This window comes from Arvicanthis niloticus, chromosome 9 (genome assembly GCF_011762505.2).
Source record: "Arvicanthis niloticus isolate mArvNil1 chromosome 9, mArvNil1.pat.X, whole genome shotgun sequence".
Taxonomy (NCBI): domain Eukaryota; kingdom Metazoa; phylum Chordata; class Mammalia; order Rodentia; family Muridae; genus Arvicanthis; species Arvicanthis niloticus.
Genome location: NC_047666.1, coordinates 53,098,521 through 53,113,721, shown reverse-complemented (window position 1 = coordinate 53,113,721; position 15,201 = coordinate 53,098,521). Strand labels below are relative to the sequence as shown.

The window sequence follows — 15,201 nt, the reverse complement described above, 5'->3', positions numbered from 1 at the left end:
CGTGTACATACCCATACATAGTGCAGGACATGAAACCCAGAAGGCTAACACTGAGCTATATCCCAAACCCTACAACAGATATTTTTCCATTATCATGGAATTTGACGTGTTTAATGGAGCTAGGCATGATAGTACAAGCTTTTAATCCCAGTTCTCAGGATGCAGAAGAGACAGATGGATCTCTGAATTCCAGGCTAGCCTGGTGTACCTAGCATTTAAGTCAGCTAGGTTAAACAGTGAGCACTGTCCCAGAAAATATAAAGTAACTAAAATGACAGTTTTATTGAGAAAAAATTCACATGCCATATGATTCATCTGGGTATAGCATAAAGTTGAGTGGCTTTTAGTATGTTCACCCTTAGGTGATTTTTTTTTTTTTTTTGCCATGTTGTAACTTTATTGATTTATATTCTGAGGATAGAAAAATCCCAATGAATTAGGAATTGGGAGACTTGGTTACTAGTTCTGGCTCTGCAGTACTGTGATCCAGCTTTTGGGCATCTCACCTTTGAAATGCAAAGATTAAGCAATTCATTTAATGACTCAAAAGGCAGCCAAGTTTCCTCTCTGCATGCTGAAGGAATAAAAATAAAGACTCCCACCTCAGTTGTCCTAAGAGAACACAGTCAGCAGGCAGACAAGTCTCCAGGCGCGTGGCCTCAAGCAGTGACAGCTTAGAGCAGTCCCTGCCCCGGTGTTGAGATGGGAATGTTCAGGTGGGAGCTGAGTGTCACAGGACTGTGCAGGGCTGGGTCCTCTGAGACTGAAAGTTCACTCTGCACTTCAAATAGTCTCTGCTGTCCCTGCTACACTGGAGCCCCTCATGTAGCTCTCTTCTTCCCTGGCCTCCCTTACTCACAAATCTCCCCTTTGAAAGACCCTTCAATCGTTGCCCTTCCTCCCTGCAGTTGGGATTGCTAATGCCGTGTGTGTAGTCCAGGTCGGAGCTTTCCCAGTAGGTACAAACAGCTATTCACAATGTGAGGACTTTCTCCTTTTCCCAGGCCTCTCTGGCAGGGCCCCAAGCGCTCGCTGCTTTTCACTCTGAACAACAAATAGCACTGCTACGGAGCCGAGGTCCTAGTTCACCTTTCGCTGGAGAACCAGATCCGCACATTTTCCCCTTGAGTAAGGATGCTTTTATTTTCACTCGCTTAACCTCAAATAGCAAGCAGACTGCTCTCCGACAGCACAGGCAGAGCGGCCTTCTTGGAGAACAAGTGGTATTTTGTTAACCAGGAAAAGACGCCCAAGGTTATTCACTTCTTTGCATGTTTGAGTTATTCACATCCCAAAATAGCTTCTGTAAAAGCCACAGAAATGTACACAAAGGAGGTTGTGACACTCTTCAGAAGGATCGGTAGATGAGGGTAGGAATGGGAATATGAATGTTGAGAGGCGTCATGAGACAAATTGCAGCTCACCAGGCCTGCGCTGTTCTCCCAGGTTGTCTTCCAGGATCTAGAAAAAAGCTAGTATGACAAAAAGAGTTATTTTAGAACCTTAAAATAGGGACATTGGGGGTGTAGCTAGGGAATAAGGTGCCTGGATGTGGAAGAGCCTGGGTCTGATCCATCCTTAGCACTGAAAAAAGGGGTGGGGGCATAGTTTTAATGTCTGTCAAGATGAGAAATACATCCCTGACTGAATCCCTTCATCTGTCAGCCCTTGGCTGTCCCACACTGTTTACTTTTACTCCATGAATGCAATGATACTAAACTCATCAAGTGTTGAAAGGCTTAATTATGTATTATTATGTCTTCAATCGTGAGGGCAGAAGATGTGTGTTTAACCAAATGGCTTTGCCTCACCTGCGGTGTATGGGGCTTGTATGATATAAATAGTCCCACTATTTATAGGAGGTAGCACACTCCTGTAGCCTCAGCACTTAAGGGACAGTGGGGTGAATCACCGTAAGTTCAAGGCTTGCTATAGAGCATATTCTCAATATCAGAGTCGAACATGGTGGCACCTGCCTTTAATCTAGTCCTCAGGAGGCAGAAGAAGGAGGATCTCTTGAGTTTGAAGTCAGCCTGGTCTACATAGCAAGTTCCAGGCCAGCCAAGGTTACATGGTGAGACCCTGTCTTTAAGGTACATTGTCTGGCTTATTTTCAGGGCTCTCCCAGGCCTGCCTAAGTAGAACATGAAGATAAACTGCCATTAATGGGGGGGGGGGGGGGGGGGGGGCAGAAAAAGAAACCTAAAGAGGTAAAACCAGAGAAGATCCTGCTCTGCTCAAGAAACCCAAAGGCTCAAGTCAGCCAGCAGATGTGTGGGGTTCCTGTTAAGGCCATTTTATTGCTAAGTATTCTGCCTGTTGTCATGGAGTTAGGAAACAGCAGAGCTGGGGACTTGAAAGATCCTGTTAACCACAGTGTAGACTCAAAAACCGTGAGTCTCGGAGCAGACTGGGTGCCAAGTGGCAGCACTTGGAGTTGGAGCAGCTCCTGCTACATCAGATGGAAAAGGCCCTTTCATGAAGCAAGTATGCTGGTCACAGTGGGCTTGGGTCATACTCACCTTCTGACAGCTCTTTGAAGGGATTCAGATCTGGACTTGACTCCTGAGAACTCAGTGACTGGCCCCAGGCTCCCACAATTGAGAAAGGTCTCAGTTTCACTCCAGACAGCTTCAAAACCCATTCTTGTCAGTATTTCCTTTTATTATTTTTATTTATGTGCACATAAATAAAAATGTCTGTGGCAGCCAAAAGAGGGGTTCAGATCCCTTGGAGCTTGAGTTACAGCAACTGTGAGCCACCTGGTGTAGGTGCTAGGAATGGAATCCCAGGCCTTTGGAAAAACAGCAAGTGTTCTAAACCTCTGGACCATCTCTCCAGCCGCATGATTGTTCTTTTATAGCTGATTTTGTTTCTCTTTACTCAGTCAAGTATAAATCTATGTATCTAACAATAATAAAAGAGTAAATTCTAACTAGTAAAATGCCCCCTTCTGCTCGCACAGTCAGTAAATGTACAGTGAAGGGATAAGGTGCTGAAGTGTAACTCTCCAGGACATTTGTTCCTTTCCAGAGCCTATGGCGAGTTTCCTCACTTAAGAATGTTGGGGCTGGAGAGGTGGCTTAGCGGTCAAGAGCTCTGGCTGTTCTTCCAGAGGACCTGGGTTCTCTTCCCAGTAACAGGGCCTCATAACCCCATGTAACTCCAGTTCCAGGACGTCAGACGCCCTCTTCTGGCCTCTGCAGGCACAGCATACACATGCTGCATGTACTTACAGGCAGGCAAAACACCTATGCACAAAAAATAATTTTTCTTAATAAGAATATTAATTTTGGCCAGGCAGTGGTGGCGCATGCCTTTCATCCCAGCACTTGGGAGGCAGAGGCAGGTGGATTTCTGAGTTCGAGGCCAGCCTGGTCTACAGAGTGAGTTCCAAGACAGCCAGGGCCACACAGAGACACAGGACACACAGGACAGCCACGGCCACACAGAGAAGTCCTGTCTTGAAAAATAAAAACAAAACAAAAAAAGGATATTAATTTTGTTTTCCTCAAAGTGATTTTTTTTTTCCTGTGTCACAATTTCTCTGACTTTGACTTTCAGCAGGAGACTCTGGAGTCTCGTTAGAGTCATGATAGCTTCATGTCACTGGGCTTATGGCTGATGGTAGGCAAAAGGGACAGTCAGTGTCTGAGCAACACCTGCTTCTGCAATGACCTTCTTAACTGTCTGCTCTTTCCAGGTGAAGATTGTATCAATGAATGAGAACATGGTTCTTAGAGCTGCCCTGGACAAAAATCTGAAGAGTGCGGTGACCACTGCCTGCCTCATGCTACCGGAAAGCTTCTCCGAAGAAGACTTATTCATAGAGATCGCTGGGCTCTCCTACTCAGGTTTGTACGGTGTGTGCCCCACCATCCCCAGGGAGACTTCCAGAGAGTTTACGGTACCAACCTCATGCCCAGACAGCTGTTAGTACATTTGGAGTGTGGCCCAGCACAAGTATTTCTAACCAGTTCATGAATGACTGGTGCTCCTCCAGGGATTCCAGTTTGAGAACTATAGCCCACTGGTGTTCTCCAGATGTACCATGGTGTCCCACCCCAACTCCCCACCCTGAGCTGTTCAGAACTGTGGTTCACCACCTTATCCCTGGTCGGCCACACATCCCAGTGTGTGTTTCCTGTGAGTAAGCTGGTTCTCCTCGCGCCAGCAGTGTCCTCTGCCTCTTGTGATGTCTGCATGTGTGACGCTTGTGTCCATAACATGCTGCTTCTCACGAGGTCCTCAGCTTAGCCGCCACCTAGGACTCTCACAGTGCACTTCACTATACCAGTGACAGGGTGGCGGGTCTTCAAGGCCACTATTTCCCACACTCAAAGGCTCTTCTTACTCCACTATTTTTTTATTTTGAGGGCTGAGCGTATAGCCAGTGGCAGAGCGCTGACTCACACAAGAGGTCTCTGGTTCAGTCCCTACAACCTCACAAAGAAAAAAGGGCTTGAAAACAAATCCCTTAAATAAATACCATTTCCCAGTGTTTAAGTCAAGAACCCCAAGTGCACAGCAGAGGTGCAGATAAGGTTTCATGGAAATGTGAGGCTGTGAGTGGCTCTGGAGGCTTTGTTCTCCAGTCTTCTTCCTAAGGCTCGTCCAGCACAGCACAGAATAGCTGTAATTGCAGCTGGGGAGGAAGGAAATGGGCTCGTTCCGCCTTGACTGCCTCTTGGCTTACCTGGCAGCATCACGCCCCATGAGAATACAGGGGCTGAGTGGTCTGGCTGCACACCACAGTGGGCCTAAGAGCGCCAAGTGGGCGAGAACCTCTTCTTAGCTCAATTTTCCCCTCCAAACTTTGTGCTGGAAAGAAAAGGGGCCCAAGTCCTCTGTACCTGGCTGACTGTGGCCCACAGCTTTGCAGTCACTCCAGTGTTCCATAGAGTGAATGTCACCATCATGCTGGGTGGATTCTAGGAGTAGTAATGGTTAAATGATGAACCTTGACTAGGGTTTATCAAATTATGTAACAGTTTTCACCTATTTATGAACTGTTTTCTCCCCCTCCTCTTTTCTCCTTCCTTCCTCCCTCCCTCCCTCCCTCCCTCCCTCCCTCCCTCCCTCCCTTCCTTCCTTCCTTCCTTCCTTCCTTCCTTCCTTTCTGTTTGTTTTTTGTTTTTTTTCTCCTGGGAATAGATCCCAGGGCCTCCTGCTTGTTGAACACATACTTGAACACTGAACTCTAAGTCCTGGCCTTTTAGAAATACATTTTTTTGGAAACAATGTCTCCTATAACATCAGCTGGCCTTGAGCTACTCTATAGTAGAGCTCAGCATGAGGCTGGTACCTCTAACTTGGGCACCACCTGCCTCTACCTCCTAGGATTATAGACTGGCATCACCATTCCTGCCCCCTAATTTTCTTAAGTGAACATTCGAACTTCCCCTACCCTGCAGCTGGTTTTTCTTCTGGAGCTAGTGGGAGGAGGGAGGACCCAGGTGTACAGTGAGACCTCACCACGGTCTGCCTCGATCTGCACCCCCAGGCAGTGTGTTGAAGGGTTGTATTTCCTCCTGTCTTTCCTGGGCTTCTAAGAACCCAGTGTCCTTGAATCTCTCAGTTTCTATATCCCTTTGGCAAATACCCAAATCTTCCAAGTTTTCAGAATGTTCCAGCATTTAAATTGCCCCATTTAAAAGTCTTCCAAGTTGAAAGCTGTGAAGTTTAATGTTTTTCCTGGGGGCAGTGTGGGGAGGGTGGGGAGGTGGGACAGGACTCTGTTGTTGGACAGGTTCCTACCAGTACTTACTGGCAAAGGCAAGCTCAGCCAGTATTAGCAGGAATAGCAGTAAGCCTAGTACTTGGTGTGACACAGAGGACCACTTTGCTAGCTGGAGTCACATAAATGGGAGGCGAGGAAGGAGGAGGCACAGGAGAGAGCTACCAAGCCCTGAATTAGTTCTGAGAAGTGACAGCAGAGAGGCTGCAGTGAGTGACAGATCACCTTGAACACTGTCATGTGGGTTCACACTATTAAGATGACTGGTTTCCAGCGAGGATCCTGGTGTAGCATTCTTCGGGCCATTCAGCATCCCTTAAAAAGCTGGAGATAGAATTCTGCTCTACAGGGTCAGAGAGACAGCCTAGCTCCTCCTACTTCTGTACAGGACCTAAGTTCAATTCACAGAACACATAACTGCCTATAATTCCAACTTCAGGGGCTCAATACCCTCTTCTTGATGCCAAAGGCACCTACATTTATGCATGTATGCACACAAAATTAAAATAAATCTATACAAAAAAAAAATACCATTATATGAAACAGACAAAGGGCGGGGGCGGGGGTTGGCTGGTATGCCTTAACCTGTGCCTTATGGCAGGAGAAAAAAGCATTTATTGTGCAACAGGAATAGCCCCCAGTAATTCCAGATGTGAAAACTGAACAGTGACTTTTCATTTGGGCATTTCGTTGTTGTCCCATTCTACAGGTGGGAGAATTGAGGTTTACAGAGATTACCAGTCCGACACATCTCATCTAGTAGCTGGTAGCCTTTCAGAGTCCTTAACCCTTTCAAAGTCCTCTCTCCACTTTATTTGTAAAACAGAAATACGTGTTTTGTAAAGACACTTTCAGTGAGATGACACAGAGCTACGCTGGCTAGAACATCGATAGCTGATACTCAAAAAATGACTGCTATTATTTTTTGTGGGCGATATAGCCTTCCTCAGGCTGGGGCACTATTGTTTACTCTCCTATCAGTGGTCGACACTTAGCTCTCTCTATCATTTTTATTGATAATCCCACAAGTCCATCTGTAGACAGTACTGTGGTAGGAAGGGGCAGAGGGGCCACTGACGACCCTGGGTATGTCTCCAGGTTAGAGTTGAGCTGTCAGCCATAAAAGTCCTACACACATGCTGACAGACAGTGTCGGGCAGAATAGGTGAGCATGCAGATGATGAGGCTGACGGACGCCGTCTCTGTGGCTCTGTAGGTCTAAGGGGTGACAGGTCTGTCTGGTGCTTGTGTGAACGAGAACGGGCTGCCTTCCATGCCAGCGCCACTTTGTGTGGCCCTCACTTCCAGGGCCTAGGTCACAGGACCCTGGCCTGGACTGCAGGTCTGTACACAGCAGCTTGTGGGCCCCTGGGAAGCCCCCCTCCCACCATCACTGTGTCCTGGGCTGAGTCGTTTCTTCCTGAGGTTACAAACTGTGGGTCACAGCTGCATTTGTGTGCTCAGGTCCACAGATGCTGAGTGCTGAGCTAAAAGTGGGCCCAGAATCTGATCCTTCGGGGAAGGCGTGGCCATGTGTGCCCTGGGGTACAGCCTCTGACCTGTGCTAGTGTCACACCCCCACCTCATCCTGCCCCCACTTCATCCCACCCTACCTACCTCACCCCACCCCCACTCCATCCCCACCTCACCCCTTCCCCAGGTTTTGTTATGTTTCACTTTCTTTTCTGGTCAGACACAGGCGTGTATCTTGTTTTTTTTTTTTTGTTTTTTTTTTTTTTAATTATTATTATTGGTTTTGTTTTTTGTGGGGGGGGGGTGGTTTTGGGGTTTTTTGTTTTCTTGGTTTTTTTGTTTTTGGCCCTGGCCTGAACTGTTTGGTGAGCCTGGTTCTTGACTCCTCCCATGCTCAGCTGTGTTGCATTTGCCTCAAGAATGAAGGGGAACCATGTCTGTCCTCAGCCCTCAGTGCTCTCTGTGCTCATTTGCTCATGTCTGTCCTCGGCCCTCAGTGCTCTCTGTGCTCATTTGCTCATGTCTGTTAGCACAGGATAGAGTCTCTTCTGCAGCTAGAGAAGAGCCTTCCAGAGTAGCTTTGGGCCACCTCCTGAACACACTGCCTTGGTTATTCCTATTAAAGTAGACCTGTGTGCACTGCAGAAGCATGAAATCAGGCCCAAGTCATATCCTATACAAAATGAATTCAAACTGGATCCTGGACATAAGAGTTAGTGTACAAGGTAAAACTGCAAGACTCTCAGAGAGATGTAGGGTTAGGAAATGGTTTCTGAGATCAACCCAAAAGCTGAAACAGCAAAGAAGAAAAACAAAAACAGTAAACCCTTAATCCCAGCACTCAGAGTGAGGGGATCTCTCTAAGTCCAAGGCCAGCCTGGTCTACGGAGCTAGTTCCCCCAGAAGTTGACAGACCGAAGCAGGAGGGTCATGAGTCTCAGGCCTGCCTGAGCGGGGTAGCCAGTTAGGTAACTGTAGAGCCAGCCAGCTTGTCAGCCTCTGCCTAAAGAGGGGATGTGAGGTGACAGGAGATTGGGGGTGGGGGGCTGTTAATGGCACAGGGTAGAACAGGATGCTCTCAGGTTGATGGGATAGCTTCCTTACTCTCAGACATACTAAAACTTTGAGTCATCACCTTAAGTGAGTAAGTTGTCCGGCATGTGAGCTCAGAGACTTCTTAGAAAAGTAGATGTGTTGTTTCTGTCATAGCAGATCCAGTTTGAGCTACATACCAACCTGCACTGAAACCTTTGCATGTTGCTGCACAAAATAGGGTCTGTATGTCTCCAGGGTCATGTGGACTTACTAGTACTTAGTAGCCACCCGGATATTCAATGTACTGAAATGACATCGGTACTTTGGTTAGTTTAAAAGGGCAAAGGTAACCAGCAGTTGTTAATTTAGACCAAGGGCTTTGTCTCCCCACCGTGCCTTCCTACCAATAGTATCTGCTGACTACTTACCAATAGTATCTGCTGACTACTTAGCAAATGTTGTCACATCTGTTCACCAGCTTAATTCTGAAAGCAACTGAGGCTAGTGTGATTTTACATTTTACAGAAAAGGAAACTGGCTCAGGTGGTATCTTAGAGCTACCATTGCTGTGATGAAACACTATGACCAAAGCAAGTTGGGCAGGAAAGGGTTTATTTGGCTTATACTTCCATATCACGGTTCGTCATCAAAGGACAGCAGGGCAGGAACTCAGACTGGGCAGGAGCTGAGGCAGAGACCGTGGAGGGGTGCTGCTTACTGGCTTGCTCCTCATGGCTCATTCAGCTTGCTTTCTAATAGCACCCAGGACCACCAGCCCAGGAGTGGCACCACCTATAATGGGCTGGTCCCTCCCCTGCCAATCACTAATGAAGAAAAGGCCCTATAGCTGGATCTTATGGAGGCATTTCCTCAATTGAGATTCTCTCCTTTCCGACGATTCTACCTTGTATCAAATTGACATAAACTAGCCAGTACATATGGAGATTGTGTTTGTTTGTTTTGAGATAGTATAGCCTCACTGTGTAGCCCAGGCTAGCCTAGAACTTGAGATCTTTCTACCTCAGGAAGATTAAAGAACTTGACTTAAATCACCATGAGGCATTTCCTCTCCTGGAAGCCAGAATCTGTACTGTGCAGCGCTCCTGTCCCTCACTGCTCATCTGACTCCCAGAGTTGTCGAGCCACATGAGGTTTCCAAGACAAGTTTTCCCTCCATGGCTTATCTGGCAGCTCTCTCTGTAGGACAGCTGAGTTAAAACCATCAGCAGAGATACAAGATAAAAAGCAGTAGTCAGTTTCTCAGTGCCTGTGTTGGGTTGCAGCGGGATTTCTGAAGATAAGAAAGCGTATTACCCATCAGCTGTGGCATGCTGTACCCATTTGACTCACGCTGTTCTGAAGAGATGAGTAACCCTCTTCAGTTGAGCTGTCGCTGCAGTGCAGTGGGATGGTTCGGCTCAGCAGGTGGCCGGCAGTGTACCCTGCCTGCACCTGACCGCCCACAAGTTGCCCGAGGTCCAGAGCCAAACAAGCCTGGTCCTTGTTCTCCGAGACCAGAGTGTTTTCTGAGGTCTTTAACCTTACCCATCACTTTGTGAGAGGGTTTGGGTTAGCTTGCTTCTACAGTTTGATCAAGTGTAGCCCTTCTGTTAAAAAGTTACTGCCTCGGACATAAGAACTTGAGTTTACAGGACCTACATAGAGGGAAGAAATGACATGAGGTGGCCTTACACTTCAGTGCTGAGCTGCTCCCTGTGCCTAATGAGCAGACTTCCTTCCTTCCTTCCTTCCTTCCTTCCTTCCTTCCTTCCTTCCTTCCTTCTTACTATTTAATGTTACATATGGCATGTTAACTTGCACCCTAGGAAATCCCAGGCGTGTGACCCAGTCTTGTGTCTTCTGCTGTTGTGTGCACTCCATGGGGATTGATACTCTCTTCCTGAGACGATGCACTACAGAAGAGATAGTTCTCACCCTCTTTCCCCACATTAGAGACTACACCCCAGGACAAGCCTGGGCGGTGTCACGCCATACACGTTCTGTTGCAGACGGCTCCAGGGTTGCCTTTTCCCCAACAGGCCACCAGTTTGCTCAAGGAAATTCCACTAGGCCATAGCTTCTTAGAATCCTTCTAAGCCCCCCACCCCAGAGGAAAGAATTGGCAAAGGTAACATAGATTCTGATATAATTACCTATAGTACTCTCTTTACCCCCAAAGTGACCTCTGTTGAGTGACAGGTCCTCTTACCATCCTACTCCCAGGGGCCTCCTCAGCAGCTGTGGTGTCCGTCTTGGACCCTCGAGGTCTTCAGCACATCACTCTCATGGCACTTCACCTGGGACTTGTACCTGTTCTTTCCTGGCAGCACCAGTGTGTAACCCCAGGGCCTGTGCCAACAGGACAGTGCTCCACTCCTGCAGCACATACCCTCCCCGCCCCCACCAGCCTCTTCCATCACTCCAGCCTTCCCTCTAAGATTGGCTTATCATCCTCGTGCAGAGGACTCACCTGTCATCCGCAGCAGAGGCTGCTGCAGTGGGTCTGGTGATGTGTGCTTAGAACCCAGCAGAGCAAGAAGACCAGGAATTTCAATTGCTCAAGGAAATTCCACTAGGCCATAGCTTCTTAGAATCCTTCTAAGCCCCCCACCCCAGAGGAAAGAATTGGCAAAGGTAACATAGATTCTGATATAATTACCTATAGTACTCTCTTTACCCCCAAAAGTGACCTCTGTTGAGTGACAGGTCCTCTTACCATCAATTTCACAAGGACAGCTTGTGCTACATGGCAAGTTCTAGGCCAATGTAGGCCTATATGAGACGCTTGGTCAAAAGGGCCTCATATAAAACACAAAATAGAAATCGCTCTGAAAAGGAGTTATTTTTTATCCAGTTCATCCTGTAGCAAGAGTTACATCCTTCATTTCTCTCCACTTGAATTTTTAAGGGTATACTTTATGTGAATAAGTATTTGCCTGTTATGTGTGTCTTCACCTCATGTGCACGCAATGCCTTCAGAGGCCAGAAGGTGGCATTGGAGGAGTTACAGATGGTTGGTTGTGAACTACCACAGAGTGCTGGGAACCTGAAGTAACAGTCAACAACTGGCCACAGGCAGGGTTTCATAATATTTGTCAGTGCAGAGGTTTCCATACTAGAAAACCAATAAAACTCTCATGGCCAGGCCAGTGACCTTATGTGAGGCGATCACTGGACTACAGCTAACACACAGGGCTTTGTGACTCCAAAGGCTCCTTTCCCCCCCACCCCCCCTGAATTCCTCATATACCACAATGGCCATTTTAAAGCGGAGAAGAGATGCTGTGCTGAGGGATCCTACCGTGGTTCCCAGCGAGCCTCCACTGTTCATGGGCTGGGGTGGGAATTCTTCCAGGAAGACTGACTTCTCTGGTTGTATTAACTTAGGTGACTTCCGCATGGTGATTGGCGAGGAAAAAGCAAAAGTGTTGAACATCGTGAAGCCCAACGTAGCCCATTTCCGAGAGCTCTATGAGAGTATATTACAGAAGGACCCCCAGGTGGTGTATAAGATGCAGCAAGGCCAGCTGGAGGTGAGCTGTGCACGGGCCCTTGTTCCTACTACCAAAGGAAGAGCTGGTCTTTATTTACGTGTGTTCTGAAGCAGGAGTAGTTGAACCTGTTCCTCACACACACTAGACAAGTACCTACCCTGAGCTACATCTAGCCCTCTCTGTACTTCTTACTTTGAGGCGGAGTCTTTTTAGGTTGCCCGGGATGATTTTGAACTCACTCCAATGTTCTAGAAGCTTTGAACCTGGCTGTCTTCCTGCCTCAGCCCTCCAGGAAGCTGGGATTACAGGCCAGTTTCAGAGGCTACTGTCAAGAACTGTCTTTGTTTACTGTGACTGATTTTTGTGCTAAGAGTAATGAGCTTCATTGGCACTTTTCATGCATGTGGGTCCTTATACTTTGTTCTCTTTCACACCCCACCCTGAGTGCCCTGCCCCCTCTGACCACTTCCCTTTTGTCACTAGTCACTCAGCCACTATTCTGCCGAAATCCCATCCCGAGGCATCTGCACATCTGCAACACTATCTGCAGTGGATCATCTGAGAGCGCCTCAGTGGAACCATGACTGTGTCTGGGACCATGGACCTGGGCAGCAATGGAGTGTTCCTCACTCCCCGGAAGGAGGGTCAACAACAGTCAGCCAGCTTCCTTTAAATCCCAGCATTTGGGAAGCAGAGGCAGGCAGATCTCAGAGTATGAGGCCAGCCTGGTCTACAGAGCAGGTTCCAGGGCTACACAGAGAAATGCTGTCTTGAAAATAACAATAAAACAAAAGAAACAACAGTTAAACCTTGGGATTGCCTCAGGGATGGGTTCTTGTTTACAACTCTGTGATGAGACACTGGAAGGAGACCTGGGTATTCCATGTGCACATTGTCTATGGTATCAAACGCAGAACATATATTTATTTATTTATTTATTTATTTATTTTTAAGTCACATTTAGTTATTTATGGGTATGGGTGCACATACGATGTTGGGCATTTGGAGGCCAGAGATAACTTGTGGAGTCAGTTCTTTCTCTCCACCATATGGGGTCCTGAGGCTTAGACTCTGGTCATCTGCAAACTGCAAGTCAGAAACCAGCCCACCAGAGAGATTTCTCTTAGAGCTGGAGCGGTAGCTCAGTGGTGAAGAATTGCTCTCACAGAAGACCTGGATTCAGTTCCCAGCACCAAAACTGTAACGCCAATTCCAGGAGATCTGATACCCAGTTCTGAGCTGTAGGCACACACGTGGTGCACATATGTGCATTCATTCAAAACACCAATCTATAAAGTAAAATAATGTTTAAGCAGTGTTTAAGAGACTTCTTTTTTTTTTTTTTTTTTCTCATGGAGAAGTAGAATATTCTAGACTCAGGGCTGTCCTTTTTGAAGGGACCTATAATTCTGACCATGTAAATACTCAGTTTCCCATGCCACTTGGGGAAGGTATGGTGTTTACGTCAGAGGAAGAAAGACCTTATTTAATTACAAATGTATGCATAGGAGTCCTGCATAATATGAGACTCTTGTTTGTGTGGTTTTTAAATAGAAGCCATGTGTCCGGCTGTGTCTAGAGTTCAGAGCACTTGCAAAGACGTCATCTCTCTCTCTCTTTTTCCCAGATAGATAAAAGCCCAGAAGGACAGTTCACTCAGCTAATGACACTGCCCAGAACCTTGCAGCAGCAAATCAATCACATCGTGGACCCTCCTGGGAGAAACAGGGACGTGGAAGAGACTTTACTGCAAGTGGCTCAAGACCCCGACTGTGGTGATGTGGTGCGACTAGGTGTGTCCACAGCTTGATGTTGAGCAAGGGCTGGCTATAGGCGAAATTGCCTTTGTGTCGTTCAGACGAATTATTTCTTCCTTCTTGCCTAACGAGATCAAGAGAGAGATTTTGTCTGGGGACAAGAAAAGTATGAACAATTTGGGGTTTTCCAAATCTCAGTGTTCACTTGCTTGAAGCAAGCAGTGAGAAAAGCCACCCAATGGCTGAAGCACAGCTGCCTCTGGTTTCAGGAACACAACTTCTAGATGTTATTTGAAAAATTTGTCTGTCCTTTGTGGAGGTCTGAGAAGGGAAGAGACTGATGGTATTTTTTGGCTTTGCTGACATCTCCAGCTTCTCTCTGACTGGCCCCAGGCTGTGTCCAGACAGCTATCCTCTCTTGAGGGCTCTCAGGCTGCATTTGTCTGCACTCACCCCAGGATCTCCTTAGTGTTTATCAAAAGATCCAAACATGAGTGGAGCTGCAGACCTGTAGTCTCAGCACTCAGGAGGCTGGGGCAGGAGGTGTGCCGCAGGTTCAGAACCAGCCTGGGCTACATACTGAGTTCAGGGCCAACCGAGGATAATTAGCAAGGCGAGGCTCTGTCTCTAAAAACAACAGAAAGATCACAACCTTAAAAGTTGAGAGACCCAACTCTCTCTCAAGTAGCAAAGGACGGTAGGGGAAGACATAATTAGGAAACTGAAACCTGTCTCTCAAACAAATTCATTCTCCCCGTCTTTCAGTAAAATATTTGTTGATTGGAAATGCAGTTTGCAGTAAGGAATTTGGCGGGTGGCTCCACTTCCTCTCAGGAACCTGCACAAGATTTCTTGAGCGTGCCCAGGTGCCCGCTCCCCTGGGCCGGGCCAGGCTGTTGGTGGGTTGCTGCTGCCCTGAGGTGATGGGAGACCTGGGCCCTATACCTTAGGATAAATATGTTCATTTCCTTTTACTATGGGCACTTCTAAGTAAAAAACAAAGATCTCTGTACATTTTTCTGCATCTTAGAACTGCGAGCTAGAAGGCATGAGCAGCTTTAACTTCCTAAGATGACCTTCGAGGGTCGCCTTTCACCCCTCTTGTTTTAAGGTGGCCAAGTTGTACAGCAGCACTGGCCTTTGCCAGTGCTCACACAGTTGGACCTGGGGACAGCTGGTCTCCACAGAACCCCACCCTCTTTTCACAGTCACTTCCCAACAGGGCCAGCAATCCTCCACTAGTTCTGATGAATAGCTGGAAATAATACTTAGTTTCAGAGTTTTAAGACCTCTAAAGATGACCAGCATCTGTCCAGCTTCTCATTATCCTTTCTGTTTTTGTATTTTGCAGCGGTCTCGTCAATCGTCAGACCTTCCAGCCTCAGGCAGAGCACCAAAGGCCTTTTTACTGCTGGTAAGACCTTTGGAAACAGGCACCTGTGGTGTATCTGCTGGACAAAATGGCCTCAGTGCTGTAGGTTGAAATACAAAGCTTTGCCTCTGCATCTCCCTTGTACTGGTCCAGTTCTGACCCTTCACTACCATATACCCCGACATTGTAGTACCCTAGACAGTCAGGACTGCAGTGTGACCTGAACTCCTGGGTCACCACCCAGGTGCTGGCAGGAGGTGTGGCCTCTCCTCTCGGTTCCTAAATAACTCCTGGGTGGGGTTTTGCCTTCAAGTTTCTGTATTGAAGTCACCC

At 47.4% G+C, this 15,201-nt stretch overlaps 1 protein-coding gene across 5 annotated transcripts in view; it reads left to right on the top strand.

Moving 5' to 3' along the window:
- The window catches only part of Tamm41 (TAM41 mitochondrial translocator assembly and maintenance homolog), a 30,344-nt gene that overhangs the window by 9,407 nt on the left and 5,736 nt on the right, over positions 1-15,201 (top strand). For 4 of the 5 annotated variants that reach the window (XM_034511268.2, XM_076940295.1, XM_076940296.1 and 1 more), the window contains 4 exons: positions 3,704-3,854; positions 11,633-11,778; positions 13,367-13,532; positions 14,848-14,910. In XM_034511268.2, coding sequence (XP_034367159.1) covers positions 3,704-3,854; positions 11,633-11,778; positions 13,367-13,532; positions 14,848-14,910 — 526 coding nt within the window. Of the gene's footprint in view, positions 1-3,703; positions 3,855-11,632; positions 11,779-13,366; positions 13,533-14,847; positions 14,911-15,201 lie in introns of those variants that run through there. The other variant, XR_013112564.1, reaches the window with a different exon arrangement.